We start from the raw sequence: 24,215 nt of genomic DNA, 5'->3' as shown, positions 1-24,215 counted from the left end.
CAAATATTAAAAGTAAATAATTAGGAAAAATTAGTATGTAATGTATCTACATCATGTACATATGCACTTGGGTAAATAATATTCTTACCATACACAAATAGTAACTTAATTTCCAGTAGAGCGTCTTTGTATCCATTATGTCACAGCCGCTTGTGAGGGAGCTAGGGCACATGTGAAGGAGACGCGGGCTCAAGAGGCTGTGATTTCCCAGGTGCCACAGAGATAGAGGTTTTCTGCCGAGAACTCAGAAGACTGACTGATGCAGCACAGCGCCAGAAGAGGAAATGACGGAATCACAGTGCAGATTTACTGACCAGGCTGGCGTGAATGAGGTGTAACAGTGTGCACAGATACAATGTCCTAATTTGTATTTTAAAATTTACATACAAGTGTGCAGTGGAGAAAATGACTGGGTAGCTATTGTAGAGAAAAAAATTACATGGCCATTTTGATTACCTCCACATTTATTGTGTGCCAAGAAGGGGATCTGACTGCTTAAACAAGTAAAGCTAATCCTAGAAGGTGCCAAGAGAACAGTCCTGCTGTGCCTTGCTCCTGTCAGTCATAGGTATTACGTTCATTTGGATACCAGGATTCAGTGAGGGACTTTGCAGAGGTAGAGGGCAGTTGTAGGAGGGCTGTAACGGTGGAGACGGAGGTGGAAGCATGGCTTAGTGATGGAAAGTAGACTGTACAAAGCTGAGAGCCAGGGCTCTGGAATCAAACTGAGAGGGCGCAGGTTCCAGCCCCACCACATTGCAGCTCTGTGGCCTTGTGCCACTTGCGTGAGCTCCTTTAGACTCAGTATCCTCCTCTGTATAATATGGGACTCATAATAGTTCTGCCTCACAGAACACCTTCAGGATTGGAAACCACTGTTGATGGCAGCACTTAGCATGGTGCCTAACTCACAGTCACTATTTCATAAAAGCTACCTGTCTGTATCATTAAGGGGCCTGGAAACATGGTATGTGGAGAACGAACACACTGGGGTTATTTAACCCAGATAGAGAGGAGATTGGTGTCTTCCAATCCTTGAAGAGCCAATGCAGAGAGACAAGAATCAACTAACTTACTGCTGCTATAGAGCAAGCAGTTCACAGCAATGAGTCACGATCTAAGGAAGGAAATTAGGCTTTAATTTAATAAATGATAATAATAAAGTTCCCAATACCACCACTGAACAGGGAGAGGTAAAGCTGGCTCAGCATTGGATCGGGCCTTAGAGGACAGTAAACTTGGTGACAGGAATAATTGAACCTGAGGGTGAATTTGCCAAGGATGTTGTAATACAGATTCTTGTTGATTAGAACACGAAAGTAGATAGCCGCTAACGTGCTTTCCAGCCTCAGAGAGAGTAAGGAGCGTTCAGTGGGTCCAGGAAGAGATTAAGAAAGACCTAGGTATATGTTCCAGCTCACACAGCTGTGTAACCTTGGTCACATCACTTAACCTCTCTGAGTCAATTTCCTCACGTGAAGTAATTCTAGAACTTACCCTCTAAGGTAGTTTGGAGACTTAAATAAAAGCACTTAGGCATAGTGTCTAAGGCATTTGACTGCTAACCAGAAGGCTGGCGGTACAAATCCACCAGCCACTCCTCGGAAGGAAGGTTGAGCAGTCTACTTCCATAAAGATACTGCCTTGGAAACCCAAGGAGGAGTTGCTGTATGAGCTGGATTCGACTCAATGGCAGTGAGTTTTTTTTTTTTTTTTTTTTTAGCTTAATGCTACACACACTCTTAAGTATTCCTAATGTTAGTTACTGTTTTTTAAGTAAACTTTTTTTTATTGAAGCATTATGATAAATAAACAAATCCTATGTGTATAGCTCAGTGAATGTTTACAAAAGGCACACATTTGTGTAAGTAGATCAGAAGGTAAGCTCCCCTCATGTCTCTTCCAATGTTAACTGTTTCCATTCTTGTTATGTATTCTTTTATACAGAAGAATCACCAAGGGATCTTGCTAAACTGTAGGTTCTGATTCAGTGTATCTGGTACAGAAATGCAAATTTTCAGCAAGGAGTCAAACTAGAATGAACTGGTTAGAGGCCCTATTGTGAAGTGAACCCATTCTTTCTGTTTCCTGAGTAGGGTCACTTAAAGATCAAGCACTAAGTGTTGGATTTGAGGGAAGGGAGACCCTTACGTTCTCCTTTGTTTGCATTAGCCTGATGAAGACTTGTTCAATCCAGACTACGTAGAAGTTGATCGCATCTTGGAGGTGGCCCACACCAAGGATGCAGAAACAGGGGAGGTGGGTGCTTTGCCACTTTGCCTTTCTTGCTGTGTCTTCCCTTCTTACCACTCCTCTTGGGGGCAATGCTCTTTTGTTAACTTGTGGCCTTTATTTTAAGGACACTCATGTGTTAGATTGTAGAGGAGTTTTGCAGAGGCCAGCCAGAATATGATCGACCCATTTAAATTAGTAGAAAGAACTCAAGTTTCTCTCCTGTGTTTTCCACCAGGAGGTGACACATTACCTGGTGAAGTGGTGCTCACTGCCATATGAAGAAAGCACGTGGGAGCTAGAGGAAGATGTGGATCCTGCAAAAGTGAAAGAATTTGAATCTCTTCAAGTTCTCCCAGAAATTAAGCATGCGGTAGCGTATCTCTGTTTTGCACCTTTTGTAACATGTTATTTCATGAACTTGATGATCATGGATATCCATTTGTCAGTGCTCCTAAGTGGTTTCTGTGGTATCTTACTTTTGGCCACCCTGCAGTTCAGGATGTTGTCCTCTACCAAGCAAACTTTGCTAACATCTCCATCAGCTTTAGGTCTGGGCTCTCTTTTAATGTATGTGGCATTTTGGAAGCTTGGACAGGAACTCAGAGTTTCTTGGTGCCTGGCTATTGTGTGAATCAGTGAGACAGAATGTGTAAGAGATGCCTGACATGACATTTCCTGTTATTTCTTGTTCTATCCATGATCTCTTTTTTGTTTTTATCCTTTGCCTTCAATCAGCTAGAAGATTCTTAAGATGAAATGCTGCATTTATTTGTAGATCCCTGGTACCCCACAGAGAGGACATATGCTCTCAATATATGTTTACTAAATCAATTGGTTTTTCTGACTTTGAACTGTTACCAACAAGCTGCATAGATGCCCAGGGTTCCTGAGAGATAGATAGGGCAATCTACTTCTGTAGTGATACTGCCTCAGAAACCCAAGGAGGGGTCGTTATGAGTCGGGTCTGACTCCACAGCACATAACAACAACAACAGTTGTGTAGAGAGGATCACAGTTCAAAAGAGCTAGAATTGGCTTTAGAGCTGGGTTAAAAGTGTAGCTAATTTGTGAAGAGAATCAGTTTGTAAAGAATATGACTGTAGACTGGAATGATCACAATTTCTGTTTTTTAAAAAATCATTTTTATCTGCAGAATTCTTATCCAGTTCTTTATTACAGTAGAACCTGTGTAAGGCAGAAACCTGTCAGAGAAGGAAAACTCAAGTACAGTATTTTCCACTAATAGAGAATGATAGAAAAGTGGTAAGACTTTACCCTGTTGATAATGGAAAACTTGCAAGACCTGGTGAAATAAGGCAATCTTCTTGAATTCCAGTTCTCACAGGCTTCACTGTAGTATTCTTTGTTGTTTTCACATTTCTAGAGAGTTAGAACTCAGATGACTAGACTTTGAAATTAAACTTAGATCCTTGTCAGAGTCCATTCAAAAGCAGTGGTGTGTTTTTTTGTTTGTTTGTTTGGTTGGTTTTTGTTTTGGGCATATTAAGGTGTGTAGGCATTTGACTGCTAACCAGAAGATTGGCGGTTCGAACCCACCAGCCACTCCGTGGAAGGAAGATGGGGCAATCTGCTTTGGTAAAGATTTACAATGTTGGAAATCCAGTGGGGGTTGCTGTGAGTCGGATTTGACTTGATAGCAGTAGGGCTTTTGTTTGTTTGTTTGTTTGTTGGTTGGTTGGTTTTTAAGGTGCGTAGAGGTATCTTGAGACGGAGAACTGTGATTAGAAGTTTATATAGCTTGTAGTGTTATGTCTACAAGCTTGGTATTAAATTTCTCTCTCTCCCAGTTTTTTTTGACTCAATTTGTCCTTCAGTAATTAAGCATCTGCCATGGGTTGATTCTTGTGTGAGCTACAAGAAGGAACAAAACACTTCCTGCCCCAGGAGCTTGTAGTCTAGTGGAAGAGGCTTGCATGTGCAAGGACAGATATGGCAGCAGGCTGATTATGACGTGTGGCACAAACTAAAGGGGAGCAGAGCGTAGAGAGAATTTCATTCTGAACCCAATTTTAAGTTAGCATCTAGAAGTAATCAGGATTCTAACCCACTCTCAGGCCTCCCACTTCCTCAGACTGACTACAAGCATTTGGCAGGAGATTTCAGACAACCTCATGTTTCCATTCTTTGGACGCTTGTGCTAATGCTATCCTTCCCTTCTCTCACTGAACCATGGTATTGTCTCATACTTGTCATTTTTTTTTCTGATTTATTTCTTCTCTCATTTAAAATGCACATATTGAAATTTTATCTCAAAGTTATAAATTGAAATGATACCTAACAATATTACAGTTTTGTTTGTTAGGAAAAGAACTGGCTCTGAATGGTACTTCACCTAAATAACTTTATTTTTTTGATTGGATCCTATTCTGTACTTTGAAGTTTAGAAGTGATCCTCCCAGTCTTGAAGAATAGGACATTCTGTAGCTAAAAGCTTCTGGGTAAAAATCAGAAACTTGTAAGTAAAACCTGGAATTTCAAGAAAGCAAAAATAAACAAAGGGATTAATAGCTCTTAGCCATGGTGGACTTCTGAGAACAATTTAGGGATGGTGGTTTTTATGTTTGTATCAGATGTCTCTCTAGTCAAAGGGAATGATGTTTGTTGTTATTTGCCATCGAGTCAGACCCAACTCATGGTGACCCCTCCTTGGGTTTCCGAGGCAGTATCACTACGGAAGTAGATTGCCTCATCTTTCTTCTGAGGAGTGGCTGGTGGGTTTGAACCACCAGCCTTCTGGTTAGCAGTCAAATGCCTTAGGTGCTATGCTACCAGTAGACATTGTTAATGAAGGGAGAGAAGCAGTCTCTTAATGGGCAGTACCTACCTTGGAGACTCCAAGAGTCAGATTCCTCCCTCTGTGATTTCAGCTGTGGAGCCACAGAAGGTGGGAAGCCCTGGGGTACTTTGCTTCCTGTAGGCTATACCACTTAGCAACCACCCAGACTAGATGTCAGAAACTTCTGAGTTTAGGGCTTGTGCTTCGGTGGCTGAAATGTCTGCCTAGTAGGTGATATAATGAGGAGAGCTCAGAAGACTTACTGTGTTAGAGAGTGATGCCTCTCCATCTAGAATGTTTCAAAGTGGTCAAGTAGGAACCAACAGTGAAATCATATCCCACAGTATCTACTGAAAGTGAGCAGCTTGAGTCACTGGGGTTGAGGAACATGCCAGAAAGTCTGCATGCTTCAGAGATCCAGGCTGAATAATTCCTGAAGGCTAAGAGAACTGCAATTTCTTTAAGGTAACAAAACAGGAGGGTTTATATAGAAATAACATTGCTTCAAAGCTTTTTCTTAAAAAAAAAAATAAAAAAATACTGGAATAAGCTGTGATAGGCATTTTTCTGAAAGACCATGGACAGCTTATGTTTATCCCTAAATGTCACCAATTTCATTAAGGAGATTTTATTCAGTTTCACTTGTATATAGCTTAGTTTTTGTTAAGAATATATTTCAGGTATAGAGTTTACTACCACCAAAGACGAAAATTGCTCCACAGTCCCATAGTCTCATTTATAACTGCAGCCACAGCTGAAAGTTTTAATATTTAACACCTTAAAGTTCCAATTTAGGGGCTTAATTTGTCCATAAGCAAAATATCCAAGACTGTGTCCAAATGGGAGTTCTGGTAGTATAGTGCCTAAGGCATTTGACTGCTAACCAGAAGACTAGTGGTTCAAACCCACCAGCCACTCCTCAGAAGGAAGACTGGCCAATCTACTTCCATAGTAATACTGCCTCGGAAACCCAAGGAGGGGTCGCTGGGAGTTGGATCCAACTCGTTGGCAGTGTGTTTGTGTGTCCAAATAATATAAAACCTAAATAAATAGAACTATTTTTTTTGGTTGGGAGGGCTAAATACATAAAAATTTACACTTTCTCCAAATTAATCAGGAAGTACGATATAATATAGGAAAGTTGACAAATTCATTCTAAAGTTACATAGAAGAGTAAATAAGAATATCTATGATATTTTTTTAAATTCCCCACCACATGTAAAATTAAAAAAAAAAAAAAACACAACCAAATTCAGTCGTCGAGTCGATCTGACTCATAACTACCCCTCCTTGGGTTTCCAAGGCGGTATCTCTATGAAAATAGATTGCCTAATCCTCATTCTAAGGAGTGGCTGATGGGTTTGAACTGCTAGCCTTCTGGTTAGCATATACCTTAGGCCCTGTGCCACCAGAGCTGCCACCAGAGCTCCCACCAGATATAAAGCTTAAGTAATTTAAATAATATGGTTTTATTGTAGTTCTAAATGTAACAGAATGAAGAATGCAGATATAGATCCATGAATATATTGGAAGTTGTATATGATAAATGTGGTATTTCATATTGGTAGAGGATACATGAATTACTTTTAAAAATTCCTATTTCATGTGCAAAACTAGAACTAATAAGACTTTGTTAGAAGGAATTTATGGGACTCACAAGGTTAATTTTAATTTCTCAAGATTTTTCCTCATGTGTTGACTTTAGAACCTAACCGACAAAATACTGCATGCACTGTGCTTTCCTGAGCTGATACCCCAAGCACAAAGAAGAACATTTCATTTATAGAAATGAAAAATCTGATTACTACTGGTTTACTAGGAACATCAGTGTAAACGAGAAGGATATTTAAGCATGCAAGCATAAGAATATGTAATATTTATCAAGAATTTAGATGGATCTGTTTCACATCTTAATTAACTGCTTGCATATTTTATAGAGGTGTTCGTAGTTCAGTCTGATGAGATCTAGAAGATACAGAACTTGGAAACAAATAGTTTAGAATCTGAAAATAGGTATTAAGTGCTGTTTGACACCAGCCTTCGGACAGTGTCTTGAGATTTACGACCATCCCCATTATTATCCAGTATCCCTGTCTGTTATGTCCTACGGAATCATTGTCTCTCTATGCAGTTTGCTCTCTGCTTCCTCCACCAGGAGCGGCCTGCTTCAGACTCCTGGCAGAAATTAGAGAAGTCCCGCGAGTACAAGAACAGTAACCAGCTGCGGGAGTACCAGCTGGAGGGGATGAACTGGCTCCTTTTTAACTGGTACAACAGGTGAGGGACCAGAAGAAAAGTTCTGTCCTCATGGTCCAGTTTTCTACCAGATGGCTGTACCTGGACTTTATTGTTGCTATATTCTGAATACTTCATATAGCCATGGGAGACTTCTGAGAGCAATTTAGGGATGGTAGGTTGGGCAATCCTACTTCCGTAGTGATAACTGCCTCGGAAACCCAAGGGAGGGTCGCTAGGAGTCGGGGCCAACTCGATGGCAAATAACAACAACAACAACAGTCTTATGTTTGTATCAGCTGTCTCTCCAGTCAAAAGGAGTGATGTTTAGACATCGTTGACTTTGTGCTTTTCTTCTTTGCCAGTCAATCTAGATGAGAGAAACCCCAAAGGATCCTTTAAAGCTATTCCTACCTTAAATTTCTAGCAGAAAATGACTCCAAATGGGAATGGATCTGTCCTCAACTCTGCTACTTGCTTGTGAGCATGGATGTCTGGACTTACACTGTAACACTTAGTTTTGAACTCTTTGTGCTCTGATTTCTATCAGAATTTAGCTGAAACAGGTGAAATTTGAGAAAAAAGGTTTGAGATTTTCTTATCATTCTAGAATCTACCCCTATAGTATTGAGTTTAAAAGACAGCCTGCTATAATGAAAAATAACCGAAATGGAACTCTAGAGACCTGTGTTCTCGCACAGTCTCTGCTGCTTTTCACTGTGTGAGCCAGAGCACAACTCACTTCACCTCTCAGGTGTTGGGTTGCTCATCTGTACAGGGAGGGAGTTAGCCTGGAAGGTCACTGCCACTGCCAGGGTCACAGCTTCGTGCGTTTGGAGGATTTTGGATATCCAGAAGAGACCAACATGTTTATTCTGACAGATGTTGAAAGTGGTTAAAAGTCTGTACCTGGATGAAAGAGATGTGAAATGAGAATTACATAACTTTTTATTTCTCTTGGTCTCAGTTTCATCTCTGTAAAATTATGGTAAGACCTTCACTGATGATGTTACACATCCAGGTGTGCTTCTGAAATGTCTTTAGTTAAAACCACTTTCTATGTCTTTCCATTACTGATCATGAATTACCTGTATTTCTTACTCTCTGCAGAAAAAACTGTATTTTAGCTGATGAGATGGGCCTAGGGAAAACCATCCAGTCCATCACATTCCTTTCAGAAATATTCCTGAGGGGAATCCACGGCCCTTTCCTCATCATCGCCCCTCTCTCCACCATCACTAACTGGGAGCGGGAGTTCCGCACGTGGACTGAGATGAACGCTATCGTGTACCACGGCAGTCAGATTAGCAGACAGATGATCCAGCAGTATGAGATGGTGTACAGAGATGCTCAGGTGAGTCTCACGGGACCACAGTGAGCCCAATGGCTGGGCAGCAGGGCTCAGTCCAGCTTCCCTGTCACTTGGCCTCAGGCATTTTAATGACCTCTGGCTTGTTTCACTGTTAACTTACTTTGAAGAGAAATTTGTTTGTTGAGGAAAACATGCTCCTCCCTACTAGTTATTTTATCTTACAATAAAACACAGGAATGCAGGGCATGTTTTCCAGTGACATATGCCACAGGCCTTTCTCAGGACACTAGAAGCTTGCCCCATGAAGTTGCAAATGTTTATCTGAAGTATGACATGCTGAATGAAGACAGTGAGCAGAAGAAGAATTAGTGTACAGAAGAGGGACGCCCAGCCAGGGGCTTTGGAGAGGAGGCTAACAGATTGGACGGGGAAGGAAAAAGAGAAGACAGATTTCTAATTGCATAAGAGCACGACAGAATTTTTTAATTGTTTGATTTAGTGTGTGGTTTTTGGTAAGTATAATCATTTTGCTCTCCAGTCAAAAGACATGCTTGAGAGGAACAGTGTCCTAGGCACAGGTGTTTATAATTAAGCAAGGTGAGAATGAAATTAACCTAATCAGAGGGAAGCCATGCTTTCCACAGGGGGGTCAGGAGACATTTAAGCTACACTCTAACATGAAGCAGCTCTGTTCCTTAAATGTGACAGCAGCACCCAGACAGGCTGAAAGGTAGAGATGTGTCCTTCCCGAGAGCTCTTGTCCAGGGGAGTCAAGAGCATTGCTTTGACTCTGCTAGAACCCACATTACAAGATGAAACCAACTGTATCTGGAAAGTAGTAGGGAGGGTTTCCCTGGGCATTCAGACTCTGCATGTGATAGCCCGGCTCCTGGCTGGGGGTGTGGGAATCGGTCCCATCTGCTTTTCTTATCATAGTGATTCACAAATCAAAAGTGCCCCTTGTGCCTTCTGTGTACTCGTCTTTCTCACCTTTGTGAGGGCGCGTGTTTTCTGGCTAGTGTTTCATTTATGTAGTGACATCTGCCTCTTGTCTAAATACCTGCCTCATTCCTGTATTCTCTCCTTTCTTACTTTGAGGAATGGCAGTGCTTACTGGCTTCTCATCTAGGCCCTAGTGTTTATAGTGTTGTCTCCTCTAATCCAGTGGGGACCCACTGGTGGAATTCTAGAGCCACAGCGTAAAGGTGTGCTTTCGGTTATGTCATTCTCAGGGAAACCCCCTTTCAGGAGTCTTCAAGTTCCATGTCGTCATCACAACATTTGAGATGATCCTGGCAGACTGCCCAGAGCTAAAAAAGATTCACTGGAGCTGTGTGATAATTGACGAAGCCCACAGATTGAAGAATAGGAACTGCAAGCTTCTGGAGGGTCTGAAGCTCATGGCGCTGGTGAGCATTAACAAGCTCTCTTCTAAACATGGGTTTCTTCTCTTCTCAGTGGAGGAGGCAGCCTGTCACCATTTGCCGGGTAGCTTGCCTGACTCTGCATATTCCTTTTATTCTAGGGTTTCTGTTTTGCCCTCTATGGTTGTGACAATATAGGAGTCAAATGGTTTTTTTTGTTGTTGTTATTACAAATGAGCTCAGTAATTCAACTTTGTCATAGCTTCATTCCCAGAAGGACTCGGGAGAATTTTACATGCCATGAAACTTGTGAACTGGAAACATAAGATGTTTTGGCTAGTTTCCAGGTTCCTGGATGCTATGGCACCAAGGGTGATGGTCTTTTTGACATTCCTGACTTGGCACAGTGCCCAATGTCTAGTAGGTAAACACTTAATAATATTGAGTGAATGAATGAATGGTGCCTTAATTAACGTGCACTTGCTACTGAAATCAGTGACATGAAAGGAGGGTTGATCCATTTATTGACTGTGTACCCTTTTAAACTGTTGGCACCCCGTCTTATCCTGAAAGCAGAGATAATTGCCCCAACCTCAGCACAGAAGGCCCTAGCTTAGTTCGCCCACCATAACTGAACTGTTTGGCCCAGACACTGTTCATTACTTTTAATTTGTGCAGGAACATAAAGTGCTGCTCACTGGCACGCCCTTGCAGAACTCTGTCGAGGAGCTCTTCAGTCTGCTGAATTTTCTGGAGCCGTCACAGTTCCCTTCAGAGACTGCTTTCTTGGAGGAGTTTGGAGACCTGAAAACAGAGGAGCAGGTAAATAGGGTTGTGCAGAATTGAGGAGACAAGGTGATGGTTACCTTCACCAGCAAGGAGAGAACAAACCACTGTGGGTAGAAGTTAGCAAATTCTCAGATCCCTTGTAAAGTGAGCATTGCCTTCTTTATTTTATTATTTGTTTTTGTGGGAGAGTAAGCTGATTAATAAGTAAGCAGGTCTTAATGCTCCAAAGGGTCGATGAGTCAAGATCCAAACTATCAAGCCTCCTGCCCTCACTGATCTCACTTGAAAGTTTAATGCTTGGCTAGTAGCTCTAGCCTCAGGAGCATGGTGCTTTCTTTTCCTTCCCATATCTTTCATCTTTCCTCCTGCATAATCTGAAACACGTTCTCAGGCCCATCCTCTCAAATACAACGAAATACACAGGTAGTGAGGTGAAGCAGGCAGTCACCTACCTAGAGTAATGGATGAGTCCAGTTTTGCCCAATTAGACTAAATTTTCTGTTTTTAAAGGCCCGGTCCTCCCAGTGCAGCTTATTGGGCTCAAAACTGATTCAAAATAATTGACATTATTAAATATCTATTAAATGTGTATAGAAATATCTACTAGGGATTACAGAAATGAGCCAGATAAATTTAAATGCCGTAACAAGAACAAATAATAGGGTTGGGAGCTGTAACATAGAGGTCACATATGTTTGGGAATCAAGAAAGACTTCATGGAGAGAGTACAATTTGAAGAATGGGTAAGGTTTCAACAGGTGGAGAGAGAAGAGGTGGTAACTACTTTGTATAGGAAAAAACCTGGCATGATTCAAGCTTGGAATTTGTTCAGTAATAGGGAGTTTTCTGCTTTAACTGGAAACAAAGTGGATGAATTGTAGAGTATAAGGCCAGGAGGGTTTAGAGTTACGTTGTAGGACTATCTTGGAAGAATTTGGTAGGTAATAGGAAAGCCATGCAAGGCTTTAATTACAGGAATGACATCATTAGTTCTGCTAAATTAATCTAGCAGTGGTGTGAAAGTGGGCTGGAGCAGAGCATTTGGGGACTGAGAAGGTTTGGGAATTTCTCTAGCAGATGTCAGAAGTACACTCTGTGGTTCCAATCTGTCTCTTTCTACTTCTGATGCCAGTCAGACTTTAAAAGCAGTGAATAATTAAACTTAGTCCCCCTTCTCTGCATTTGCAATGTCTATTGATCCTTCAAAAGTCAGCTCTAACATTCTCTCCATTTTGGCCCATTAGAAATGCATCCTCTTCTCCCTTTGCACTTAATTTGTGGTATGCATTTTTTCTTCTTCCTAGACAATGACCTCCTTGAGGACAAGGCCCACATCTTCTCCAAAGTTGTGTTTGTTGTATTGACCAGCACAGTGTCTGGCATATAGTATACTCTAAATGATTCAAGGTATGAACTAAGTGAAGGGCAAAAACTGGACCCAGCATGCGGCAGATTGGAATTTGTCTGTCTTTTAACAATTAGTTAGCAGTGTCCTTTCTCTTTGGGTTCTTACGTAGTTTCTTACCCAGTTGGGGAATTCCTGAGTACCATGGTTGGTAAAATCAAGGTCTTAAAAGGGTTAAGATTGGGGTAGTTACGTAGAAGAAAACCATAAAAATGACATCAGATGTCTATATTTTAAACTGTGTAAATAAATAAAAGTTCTAGAAAGCATCTGTTTGTAAAATAAAATCATATTTGTGTTTGTTTCCAACATGCTCCAGTGAGTAACCCTTCTAAATCACTCTCTGTTTCTTTAGGAAGTCTTACCACAGCCTCTCTTCCACATAGCTTATTTATTCAGACTCTGCCCACTTTGAAATGTTTGAGTAGCCCTTTTCTCACTTGAAACTTAATTTCTTTTCCACTTGAATTTTCCCTTACTTATTTTCCTACCACCATTAATCTTATTGGTGTCATGTTTTAGCTCAGGGTTAACGCAGGTGCCTTGACTATGAATCCTTACTCTGCCATTGTCTCTTCAGGAGAGGAGCAAGTCTCCTTGCTGGTGCAGTCAGATGAGTAGAGGTCTGCTGTGTGGCCCCAGGCTTTCAGGAGAACAGACAAGTGATAGCATACAATACCAGCTGACCAAAGTGCCCCTGATGGGACAGCTTCCAGGATGGAAAGGGAGATGTCCCTTTAAAATGTTAACTCTTTACATACTGGTCCCTCCAAACATGTATATTGTTGTTACTCAGAAGGTATAAGAAGAGTCCTTTTCCAGGTTGCCTCTACCTCTTACTCTGTTCTTTCAGCATCTAAGTCATCCCTTTATAATGTATCACTTTACTTCCTAACATGGCTTAAAATGTTCCTCAAGTAATTACTGTGTGTGTGTGTGTGTACGCATCAAAGAGAGAGATTTGTTTTCTCCATCCTAGAGAATAAGTAACTTATCTTTTTCATCTTTCTTCCTATATATTTTACAAGGTTGCCACATAGCTTTTCAATAATTACTTATTAATTATGAACTGGATCCTCTTTTTACTTTTAGTATTATTATAAACTCCCGTGTGCAGTGACGAGACACGACCTTTCTTTAAATCTGCTACCACAGTGCTATGATTAGATGCTTGAGACTGTAGTGAAGACTGAAATATCCCAGTAATCACTGAATCTGGATTGGGCAGGTGAACAGGTTTCATTTCCCTGGACAGGTAAAGAAACTGCAATCCATCCTAAAACCAATGATGCTTCGGCGGCTGAAAGATGACGTGGAAAAGAACCTTGCTCCTAAACAAGAGACGATCATTGAAGTGGAGCTGACAAACATCCAGAAAAAGTATTACCGTGCCATCTTGGAGAAGAACTTTTCCTTTCTGGCCAAGGGGGCAAACCAGCACAACATGCCCAATCTCATCAATACCATGATGGAGCTAAGGAAGTGCTGTAACCACCCGTACCTGATCAATGGTGAGTCGGGGGAGCAGGGAGGAACTCAGGGCAGGCATGCGCCTTTGCTAAAAGCTGCTAAGAATCAAAGGTCTCACGCACTGAGTTCCCATTGTATGCTAAATAAAAAACCAGTGGCCGAGTCCGTTCTGACTCTTGCTGACCCTGAGTATGTCAGAGTAGAACTGTGTTCAGTAGTGTTTTCAGTGGCTGATTTTCAGAAATAGATCATCAACAAGCCTTTCTCTCTTTTTAAAATTGTGATTTGGGTGAAAGTTTACATAGCAAATTAATTTTCCATACAGCATTCATACACATTTTGTTTCATGACATTGACTGCAATCCCTACCATGTAACAGCTCTCTTCCTACTTCCTCCCTGTAGTTACCTTTTTCCTGTGTCCTTTCCCATACACTCTTGCCCCCTGAGCTATCTCCCTATGCAAATACTGCCCTTCTGTTCTCCCATGACTGAATTCTAAGGAGTATATCTACCTGGTGTAAATGTTCACCCTATATGCCTGCCTGTCATTTAGCTGAAAGCCATAGGAGTGAGTTCAATTCCAGGACCAGGCCTTTTTTTTGAGTGCCTCTGGGTAGACTCAAACCTCCAACCTTTGGGTTAGCAGAGAGCATATTAACCCTTAGCACCACCAGGGACTCTGAAGTATGTGTTGGGATGTATATATCCTCACGTTTTTACAGAGTGTAAAACTAAAGTTCAAAGAGATTGATTTGCCTAAGTAATCTATACGCCTACAAGGAAGACTAGTTAATATGACTATTATTCAAATTTATGCACCAACCACCAAAGCCAAAGATGAGGAAATTGAACATTTTTATCAACTTCTGAAGTCTGAAATTGACCAAACTTGCAATCAGGATGTGTTAATTATCACTGGTGACTGGAATGCAAAAGTTGAAAACAAAGAAGAGTCACTGGTAGTTGGAAACTTTGGCCTTGGTGACAGAAATAATGCTGGAACTCACATGGTAGAATTTTGCAAGACCAACGACTTGTTCATTGCAAACACATTTTTTAAACAACACAAACGGCGGCTGTACACGTGGACTTCACCAGATGGAACACACAGGAATCAGATTGACTACATATGTGGCAAGAGGTGATGGAAAAGCTCAATATCTTCAGCCAAAACCAGGCCAGGAGCTGATTGTGGAACAGATCATCAACTGCTCATATGCAAGTTCAACTTGAAGTTGAAGACAATTATAACAAGTCCATGAGAGGCAAAATATGATCTTGAATATATTCCTCCTGAATTTAGAGACCATCTAAAAAATAGATATGATGCATTGAATACCAATGACAGAAAACCAGAATAATTGTGGGATAACATCAAAAGCATCATCCATGAAGAATGCAAGAGGTCATTAAAAATATGAGAGAGAAAGAAAAGACCAAATGGTTGTCAGAAGAGACTCTGAAACTTGCCCTTGAGTGAAGAGTAACTAAAGCAAATGGAAGAAATGACAAGATAAAAGAAGATTTAAAAGAGCAGCTTGAGCAGACAAAGCCAATTACTGTAATGAAATGTGCAAAGACCTGGAGTTAGAAAACCAAAAGGGAAGAACATGCTTGCCATTTCTCAAGCTGAAAGAACTGAGGAAAAAATTTAAGCCTCAAGTTGCAATATTGAAAGATTCTATGGGAAAAATATTGAATGATGCAGGAAACATCAAAAGAAGATGGAAGGAATACACAGAGTCACTGTACCAAAAAGAACTGGTCAATCTTCATCCATTTCAGGAGGTGGCATGTGTTTAAGAACCAGTGGTATTGAGTGAAGAGGTTGAAGCTGCACTTAGGGAATTGGCAAGGAACAGGGCTCCAGAATTGATGGAATACCCATTGAGATGTTTCAGCATACGGATGCCCTGCTGGAGGCACTCACTCACTTATGACAAGAGATTTGGAAGACAGCTACCTGGCCAACTGACTGGAAGAGATCCATATTTGTACCCATTCCAAAGAAAGGTGATCCCACAGAATGTGGAAATTATCAAACAATATCATTAATACTGCATGCAAGTAAAATCTCACTGAAGATAATTCAAAAATAGTTGCAGCAATATATCAACAGAGAACTTCCTGAGGTTCGGGCTGGATTCAGAAGAGGACATGGAACGAGGGATAGCATTGCTGATGTCAGATGGATCTTGGCTCAAAGTAAAGAATACCAAAAAGATGTTTACTTGTGTTTTATTGAGTATGCAAAAGCATTTGATTGTGTAGATCATAAAAAATTGTGGATAACATTGAGAAGAATGGGAATTCTAGAACACTTAACTGTACTCATGAGAAACCTGTACATAGACCAGGAGGCTGCTGTTGAAACAGAAAAAGGGAACACTGCATGGTTTAAAATCAGGGTTGTATCCTTTCATCATACTTATTCAATCTGTATGCTAAGCAAATAATCTGAGAAGCTGGACTGTATAAAGAAGAATGTGGCATCAGGATTGGAGGAAGAATCATTAACAACCTGCGATATGCTGACGACACAACTTTGCTTGCTGAAAGTGATGATGACGAAGTACTTACTCATGACGATTGAAGATACAGTCTGCAGTATGGATTACATCTCAATATAAAGAAAACAAAAATCCTCGCAATTGTATCTTTAAGCAGCAATACAATAAATGGAGAAAAGATTGAAATTGTCAGAGACTTCACATTGCTTGCTTCTACAATCAACGCCATTGGAAGCAGCAGTCAGGACATCAGACGACGTATAGCAATGGGCAAATTGGCTGCAAAGGACCACTTTCAAATGCTGAAGAGCAAAGACGTCTCCTTGAGGACTAAGGTGCGCCTGACACAAGCCATGGTATTTTCAATTGTCTCATATGCGTGTGAGAGCTGGACAATGAATAAGGAAGACCAAAGAAGAGTTGATGCTTTTGAGCTGTGGTATTGGCGAAAAATGCTGAAAGTACTGTGGACTGCTAAAAGAACTAACAGGTCTGTCTTGGAGAAAGTGCAGCCAGAATGCTCCTTGGAGGTGAGAATGGCCAGACTTCATCTCACATACTTTGTTCATGTTGTCAGAAAGGACCATTCCCTGGAGAAGGATGTCGTTCTTGGTAAGGTAGAGGGTCGACAAAAGAGGGGAAGGCCCTCAACGAGGCGGATTGACATGGTGGCGGTGGTGATGGGCTCAAGTGTAGCAGGAATCGTGGAGCTGGCTCAGGACCGGGTGGTGTTCCGTTCTGTTGTGCATGGGGTCACTGTGAGTCAGAGATGACTCAATGGCGCTTAACAACAACAACAACTAATCTAACCTGGTAAGGGCACAGAGCCAAGAGCTGAACCACCTCTACCCCCTCTTTGCCTCTGTAGTCTGGCCTCTGTCTGCCAGACATGGATATCACTCCTCCGTCTGCTGTCCTTTATTTACTTGCAGTCTAGTCCAGACTTTCCACTTTGGGACAGGGAAATATGTAACTAAATTGAATGAATGATAATACTAAAGTGAGGTTAAAACTCTTTGCTGGTAGATTAGCAGTTTGTGTAGTAGTTAAAGTTAGAATCCTAAAGAGCCCTGGTGGTGCGGTGGTTAAGCACTTGGCTACTAACCGTAAGGTCGGTGCTTGGAACCTACGAGCTGCTCCACAGGACAAAAGACCTGGTAATCTGTTCCCATAAAGAGTAACAGAAAACATTGCTGTTGAGTCGATTGCAACTCATAGTGACCCTATAGGACAGAGTAGAACTCATAGGGTTTCCAAGGCTGTCATCTTTATAGAAAGGAGCCCTGGCTGCGCTGTTAAGCACTGATTTGTTAACAAAAGGGCAGTGGTTCAAACTCACCAGCCACTCCGTAGGAGAATGATGTGGCAGTCTGCTTCCGTAAATATTTACGTCCTTGGAAACCTTACAGAGCAGTTATCTGTCCTGCAGGGTCACTGTGAGTTGGAATCAACTTGACAGCTGTGGGTTTGGGTTCTTTTGTTAATCTTTACTGAAGCACACTGCTACCTCTCTCTCTGCTGAGCATCTGGTGGGTTCAATCTGCTGACCTTTTAGTTAGCAGTCAGGCGTTTTAACCACTGTGCCACCAGGGCTCCTCTCATAAAGATTGTTGTTATTGTTAGGTGCCATCGAGTCGGCTGTGACTCATAGCGACCCTGTGTACAACAGAACGAAATACTGCTTGGTCATATGCCATGCTCACAATCCTTGCTATTCCTGAGCCCATTGTTGCAGCCACTGTGTCAGTCCATCTCGTCCAGGGTCTTCCCCCTTTTGGCTGACCCCCCCACTCCACCCAGCATGATAGGAAGTCCTATGGGGCAGTTTTACTCTTCCCTGTATGGTCACTGTAAGTCAAAATCAACTTGACAGCACACAACAAATTATCTTTTTTTTAAAAAAAGTAAAATTTATATGGAAATTCGAGGGACCTAGAATAGCCAAAAAAAAATCATGGAGTGGTGGGAGGGGACAGATGTTAGAATCCTTTGAGAAATTTTTAAATCCAAATGTGGCTTGGGCTCTCTTAAAGCTAGTCTTTATGATGTCAAGAGCTATGAAGATTTTTTTTTTTTTTTTTCCAACTTCACTTTCTGTGAAGGTTTCTTTACTTGTGTGAGTCATCTTAGGACTTGTATCTCAGAAGCTTCCCACTCCTTGGTGAGACTTCCTAGAAGAGAGTTTACCTGCATCCTGTGCAACATGGCCCTGCCACTGCTGAAGAGATCTCTTCAGAGAGCATAGTCCCTTTTCCCTGGACTGCTGGTCCAAGGCCCGAAAATTCGCTTCTAACAACTTCATTTTTCCTAGAATTTGAAAAGCAGAGAGACACTTTCACCCTAATTGTGTTCAAGGAATAGTTTTCTTCCATTCCTTTTCAGGGGCAGAGGAGAAAATTTTAGAAGATTTCCGAAAAACCCACAGCCCTGATGCTTGTGACTTTCAGCTACAGGCCATGATTCAGGCAGCAGGGAAGCTGGTGCTGATTGATAAACTCCTCCCTAAGCTGATTGCTGGTGGCCACAAAGTGCTCATCTTCTCGCAGATGGTGCGCTGCCTGGACATCCTGGAAGATTATCTCATCCAGAGAAGGTGAGACTTACATCAAAGCTGCAAGCAGTTCCTTTTCTTTCGTACGTTTCTGGTCCACCCAAAATGGAGAAAAAGCAATCTCCTAAAGATTGAGTAAAATTCAGCATTAGAACTGACGCCCCAAAATGCTCAAGTTTAAGTATCTGGAGTGAATTTCACAGGCTGTAATACGGAGCCCTTCATTTGCTTTAAAAAAATCTTCAGGTTTATTTATACATACGTGAGTTGGAAGAAAACTAATTCAGATAGCATTAGAGAAAGTGAAAAAATGTGTTTAAATAAATAAATGAAATAATGTATTTACTTTTTCCTTCCTTTTTTTTTTGCTTAATGGTAAGTAGGTACATCCTAGAAAGCATCCCTCTATCAAATGTCTAAAAGAGCATAATTTAACAACTGACAGAAAAAATAATGTGGGGATATTTAATGTTTTTTCTCAGCAGACTCTCTAAGGTTTTACGATTCACTGCCTGTAGCATCCCACTTCGTTCTCATGTTCACACTCCTCTAATTCCTTGAACCTGAATTTCAGTCATGCTGGGGAAATGTCTGTGGAGACATATGGGTCATTTGGATTCTGAGGGGCACTCCTTTTGTTTCCTCGTACACTGTACCTTAGATTTCCAGTTGTGATATATCAGCCATCTGAAGGTGATAAGTGGATCTTTTAAAATGTACTTGTAATGATGAAAGACTTTTCAAGATTATGAACATTGTTAGCCTAGGCATCACTAAGTTTTCAGGGAAGTCAGGGTTTTCATAAGGTAAAATCATGACAGATCTCAGGTGTTGTAGCAAGTATTCTTCTATAAGATTCTGTTTGCTTTTGTAATGTGTAATTACAGAACGTATTAAAGGAAATGGCAGGTTTGTCTCTGGGATGCGCTGACATGTGATGTTGCATGAATCTCTGAAATCTGATTAGACAATTAAAGGATTTCTTAGAGCCCTGTAATGGAGATTCATATGCAAAGAATTCTTGAGACTATGTTGTTTGTTTTTTTCCTTTGGGGAAGCTACAGTGAATAAATCAAAACTGGAAAAGCAGTATTTTACAAGCTTAACTATAGAGTAGCAGCCCATTCTTGGAGCACTTGCTTCTTTAAATACAATTTCTTACTTTTCATAGTATTAGTTTGCCAGGTTTTTAAAGAACACACAAAAAATGAGTAACAGTGTAAGGAACAAACTTTTGCTAAGTACAAAAGTCTTTGTGTAGCTCTTTATGCTAATTTAACTTTTCCATTTATTGCTCATTTTTGTTTTCAAAATACTTAAGTATTACCAGTTTCACTTGAAAATATGGAAATAATGGATATCGCCACCACCCACACAAAGCCCCCTTCATGTTTTAGGATTTATGTTTTCACACTTCTTGATTTGTGCATATGTTATGTTTGTTTAGTTTTGTTTCTACCGTCTTCTTTGTAACTCACATTTGTTATTTAATGAATTGTGAAATTTTTCTCTTTATTCTTCTACAGTATAATTTTGATGACCTGCATGATACTTTTATAAGTTGCCTTGCAACTTTTCAACATTTAAGGAACTCTATGAATGTCTCTTTAAATTCATTGTGTATGTTTCTAGATCTTTCCTTAAGATAAATTCCAGTATCCATTTTTAAAAACATTTGGTAACTAACACCCTCTGGAAATACTGCTCTATTTATATGCCTTTCAGTAGTGTGCAACAATGAGTCTTTTTCCATTCCCTGAGGACTACCATTCTTTCCTCTTAATCTTTGCTAATTTGATTTTATGTCTTATTTTAATTTGTTTTCTTGATTAATAATTTGAGTGAATTTTTCTTATATTTATTAGCTATTTATATTTCCTTTTTTGTTCTTTATTTTTTGTTTCCCTATGACTTTTTTTTAATTTTAAGATTTGTTTGTTTTCTTAAGAATATGGTACAAATACTTTCCCCAGTTTTTTTTTTTTCACTTTTGTTTATGAGTTAGGTTTTCTGCTTGTTTAGTAGTCAAATCTCTCAATCTTGGATAATTTAAGATAGCCTTACGTATACTTAAAAAGTTTTCCTCAACTCTGAGAACATATAGGTATTCCAAAGTGTTTTCTTCTATCGTTTCTTCATTTAAACCCTATGCAACAGAGTTCCTCTTTCCTTAATATCATTATTCTTCTCTTCTTAATTTCATTTTTATTTTCATCCAAGTTATATATACACATAATATAAAGATTCAAATCATTCTATTAGACTTATGAAAAATTACATTTCCTAATAATTGCTAGCCCTTCCTCCCCTAGTTCCCCATGCCCCAGAAGCAATTACTTCCAGCTCTTTATACTATTTCTTTTGATAATTATAGCTATATCACTAAATAATTATAATTTTCCTTTTTTAAGTTTTAGGTATTACCTGTTCTCACTATAAAAACTTTAACCATATTCACTGCCATCGAGTCAGATCTGACTCATAGTGACCCCTCTTTGGGTTTCTGAGGTGGTATCACTATGGAAGTAGATTGCCCAGTCTTCCTTCTGAGGAGTGGCTGGTGGGTTTGATCCATCAGCTTTCTGGTTAGCAGTCAGATTCCTTAGGTACTATGCCTTCTTTCATGGCCCCTTATACGACCACTTAATTTCTTGTCCTTTCATCTCCCCAGTATGTCACAAAGTACTTTAGATTAGATCAATAATCAGTGCTTATTATAACTTATGGGAGCTCTGGTAGCATAATGCCTAAGGCACTTGACTGCTAACCAGAAGGCTGGTGGTTCAAACCCACCAGCCACTCCTAGGAAGAAAGGTTGGGCAATCTACTTCCGTAGTGATACCGCCTTGGAAACCCAAGGAGGGGTCCCTGTGAGTCGGGGTCGACTCGACAGCACATAACAACACCACCACCACCACCACCAACATTATAACTTATACAAATGCTAAATTGCTGTTTACTTTTTGTTTCTTACACAATTTTAATTTTCCCTGAAGCTAAACATTATGTATTTTTATTTGGTGCTTATTTTTCTCTGTACTTAAATTTCCGCTGCAAACTCTACCCTAGTTGTCTGATTCTGCTCTTGTTACGTTCGGATGATCAGTTTCATCTTCTAAAAGCCATTTCTCCTGGGGCCTTCTGACCTTTCCTTCTCTGGCCTAATGCTCTTGCCACCTAGGCCATAGTTGTCATCCTGTGACCTACCTTTTTTCATCACTTTGCTTCTTTCTTGAATCAAATCTCCTTGTTGGCACATCCAATATTAGAGCATCGCTTTTAGGGGTTTCTGAGAAAGAGTAGAATGATAGGTGAATTTTGAGACTTTGAAACTTTTTTGTCTGCCTTCATGCTTTGGTATAGTTTGGCTGAGTTTCCAGGTGAGAAAACATTGACCCTCAGCATTTTGAAGTTGGCACTTCCTTGTCTCCTGACTCCCAGGGCTGCCGTTGGGAAGTTGAAGCCTTTCTGATTCTCAGTCTGTGTTTGTGACATACTTTTATTGCTTGTTTGTTTTTAGAAGAAGGTTTGAAATTTTTCTTTTTGTCCCCGGTGCTAAGAAATTTTACAGTGTGTGGCTTTTGACGTGGGCTTCATTGTACTGGATATTAAGTGAGTCTTTCCAATCTGAAATCCAAGTTCCTTCATTTCTTGAATTTTACCTGTTTTGTTTTCTCTTTGTGGAATTCCTGTTATTTCTGTGTCAGATGTCTCACAGACATCACTTAATTTTCTGTATTTTCCATCTTACTGTCTTCTGCTGTATTTTCTGGTAGTATTACTTTATTCTGTCTTTGGACTTTACTGCCTGGGTTTTTTTTCCCCCTTTAATTATATATTTACTTTCACAGAACATTTTCTTCTCAGTTTTCCTTTTTTATTGACAGATACAACGTCATCACCTGTTTCTCTGAGCACAATCATGATAGAGTTTTGTTTCATTTTGTTTTTATCTTCTGCTACTGTGTCGGTTTCCTTCAAGTCATATTTTTCTCTTTGTTTTATCTCTTTTTTATTAGAATTCTGGATTCATTTTCAATACTTTAAAGTGTTATTTTCTTGTATTCTGACCCCCATTGTTTCTGATGAGGAGTCTTGAAGTTATTCAAGTCATTGTTCCCTTGTAGATAATGTATTGTTTCACTCTGGCTACTTTCAAGAATTTCTTTTAGTTTTTGGTTTTCAGCAGTTTGTGTGTTCATCCTGGTTCCATTCACTGAGCTTCTTGAATTTATAAGTATATGTCTTTCATTAAATATGGATAGTATTTGGTCAATATTTCTTCAGCTCTTCTCTTTTTTTGTAAGGAGCTCTGGTGATATAGTGGTTCAGGCATTTGGCTACTAACCAAAAGGTCAGTGGTTCGAAGCCACCAGCTGCTTCACAGAACAAAGATGAAGCAGTCTGCTTCTGTAAAGATTTACAGCCTTGGAAACCCAGTGGGGGTCACCATGAGCTGGAATTGACTCAATGGCATTGAGTTTGGTTTTTTGATTTTTCTTTTTTGTGCCATTCTCTCATCTCCTTGTGAGACTCTGATTACCTGTGTGTTAGACCTTTGCAATTGTCACAAGTCTGTGAGGTTCTTTTCCTTTTTTTTGTCCTTCCATCCTTTCTATTCTTTTGTTTAGTTAACCTTACCTGCCTACAAGTTCACCAACTCCTTCCTCAGTTATCTCTATCATGCTTATTAAGCCCATCCAGTTCTTTCTTTATTGTAGGTAATTTTTTTTTTTAATTCTAAGATTTCTGTTTGATTCTTTAATATTTGTTTCTCTGCTGAGATATCCTATCTTTTCATTCATTATGAGTCTTTACTGAACATACTATAATAGCTGTTTCAAAGGTCTTGTGTGATAATTATAACATCGCAGGGTTGGCATCTGTTGATTGAATTTTCCCTTGAGAGTGGATATCATTTTCCTGTTTGTTCAAATGTTACATAATTTTTTGGTTGTTGTCTCATGAACATTTTGAACATTATGTTGTAGATATCCCAGAATTCTGTCATACTGCTCTGAAGATGTTGATGATTTTCATTTGAAAACAGTTAACTAGGCTAGACTCACAGTGCAGACTCTGCCAGTGTGAAGAGCTGCTCTGATCTTAGTTCTGACTACTTTGTTTGCTTCTTCTACTAAAATTCTTTTTTTTCGTTGTTGTTGTTGAACAGAAGATACATCAGTGGTTTTACATGTACCAATCAGTGATGTTGACTACATTCTTCAAGTTGTGCAACCATTCTGAATTATTCTCTTCTGAATTGTTCCTCCCCCATTAAAGTAAACTCACTGCCCCCTAAATTTCCTGTCTAATCTTTTGAGTTGCTTTTGTCAGTTTGATCCCATATAGATAGTTCTTAAAAGACCACAATTCTCAAGGCAGACTTTTTTTTTTTTTTTAAACTAATTAAGCTAAACTGTTGTTTGGTTTAAAGAAGACTTGAAGGGTATATATATATATATTTTTTTTTTATTAGGATTTGGGTGAAGATTTACAGAGTAAATTCACTTTTCATACAGCAGTTCACATATACTTTGTCTCA

The 24,215-nt window shown here is 40.0% G+C and overlaps 1 protein-coding gene across 1 annotated transcript in view; it reads left to right on the top strand.

The window, feature by feature from the left end:
• CHD6 (chromodomain helicase DNA binding protein 6) overlaps positions 1–24,215 on the top strand; it is a 252,751-nt gene that overhangs the window by 61,041 nt on the left and 167,495 nt on the right. Inside the window, exons 8-15 of the mRNA XM_042783610.1 lie at positions 2,173–2,259; positions 2,471–2,605; positions 7,188–7,309; positions 8,378–8,621; positions 9,812–9,988; positions 10,622–10,765; positions 13,393–13,648; positions 18,502–18,712. Of these exons, the coding sequence (XP_042639544.1) occupies positions 2,173–2,259; positions 2,471–2,605; positions 7,188–7,309; positions 8,378–8,621; positions 9,812–9,988; positions 10,622–10,765; positions 13,393–13,648; positions 18,502–18,712 (1,376 nt within the window). The remainder of the gene's footprint in view (positions 1–2,172; positions 2,260–2,470; positions 2,606–7,187; positions 7,310–8,377; positions 8,622–9,811; positions 9,989–10,621; positions 10,766–13,392; positions 13,649–18,501; positions 18,713–24,215) is intronic.

This window comes from Orycteropus afer, unplaced genomic scaffold (assembly GCF_000298275.1).
Source record: "Orycteropus afer afer isolate SDZICR_OR568_19922 unplaced genomic scaffold, OryAfe1.0 scaffold00020, whole genome shotgun sequence".
Taxonomy (NCBI): Eukaryota; Metazoa; Chordata; class Mammalia; order Tubulidentata; family Orycteropodidae; genus Orycteropus; species Orycteropus afer.
The sequence above is the reverse complement of the archived record's forward strand: the minus strand, read 5'-3'. Positions and strand labels throughout refer to the sequence as shown.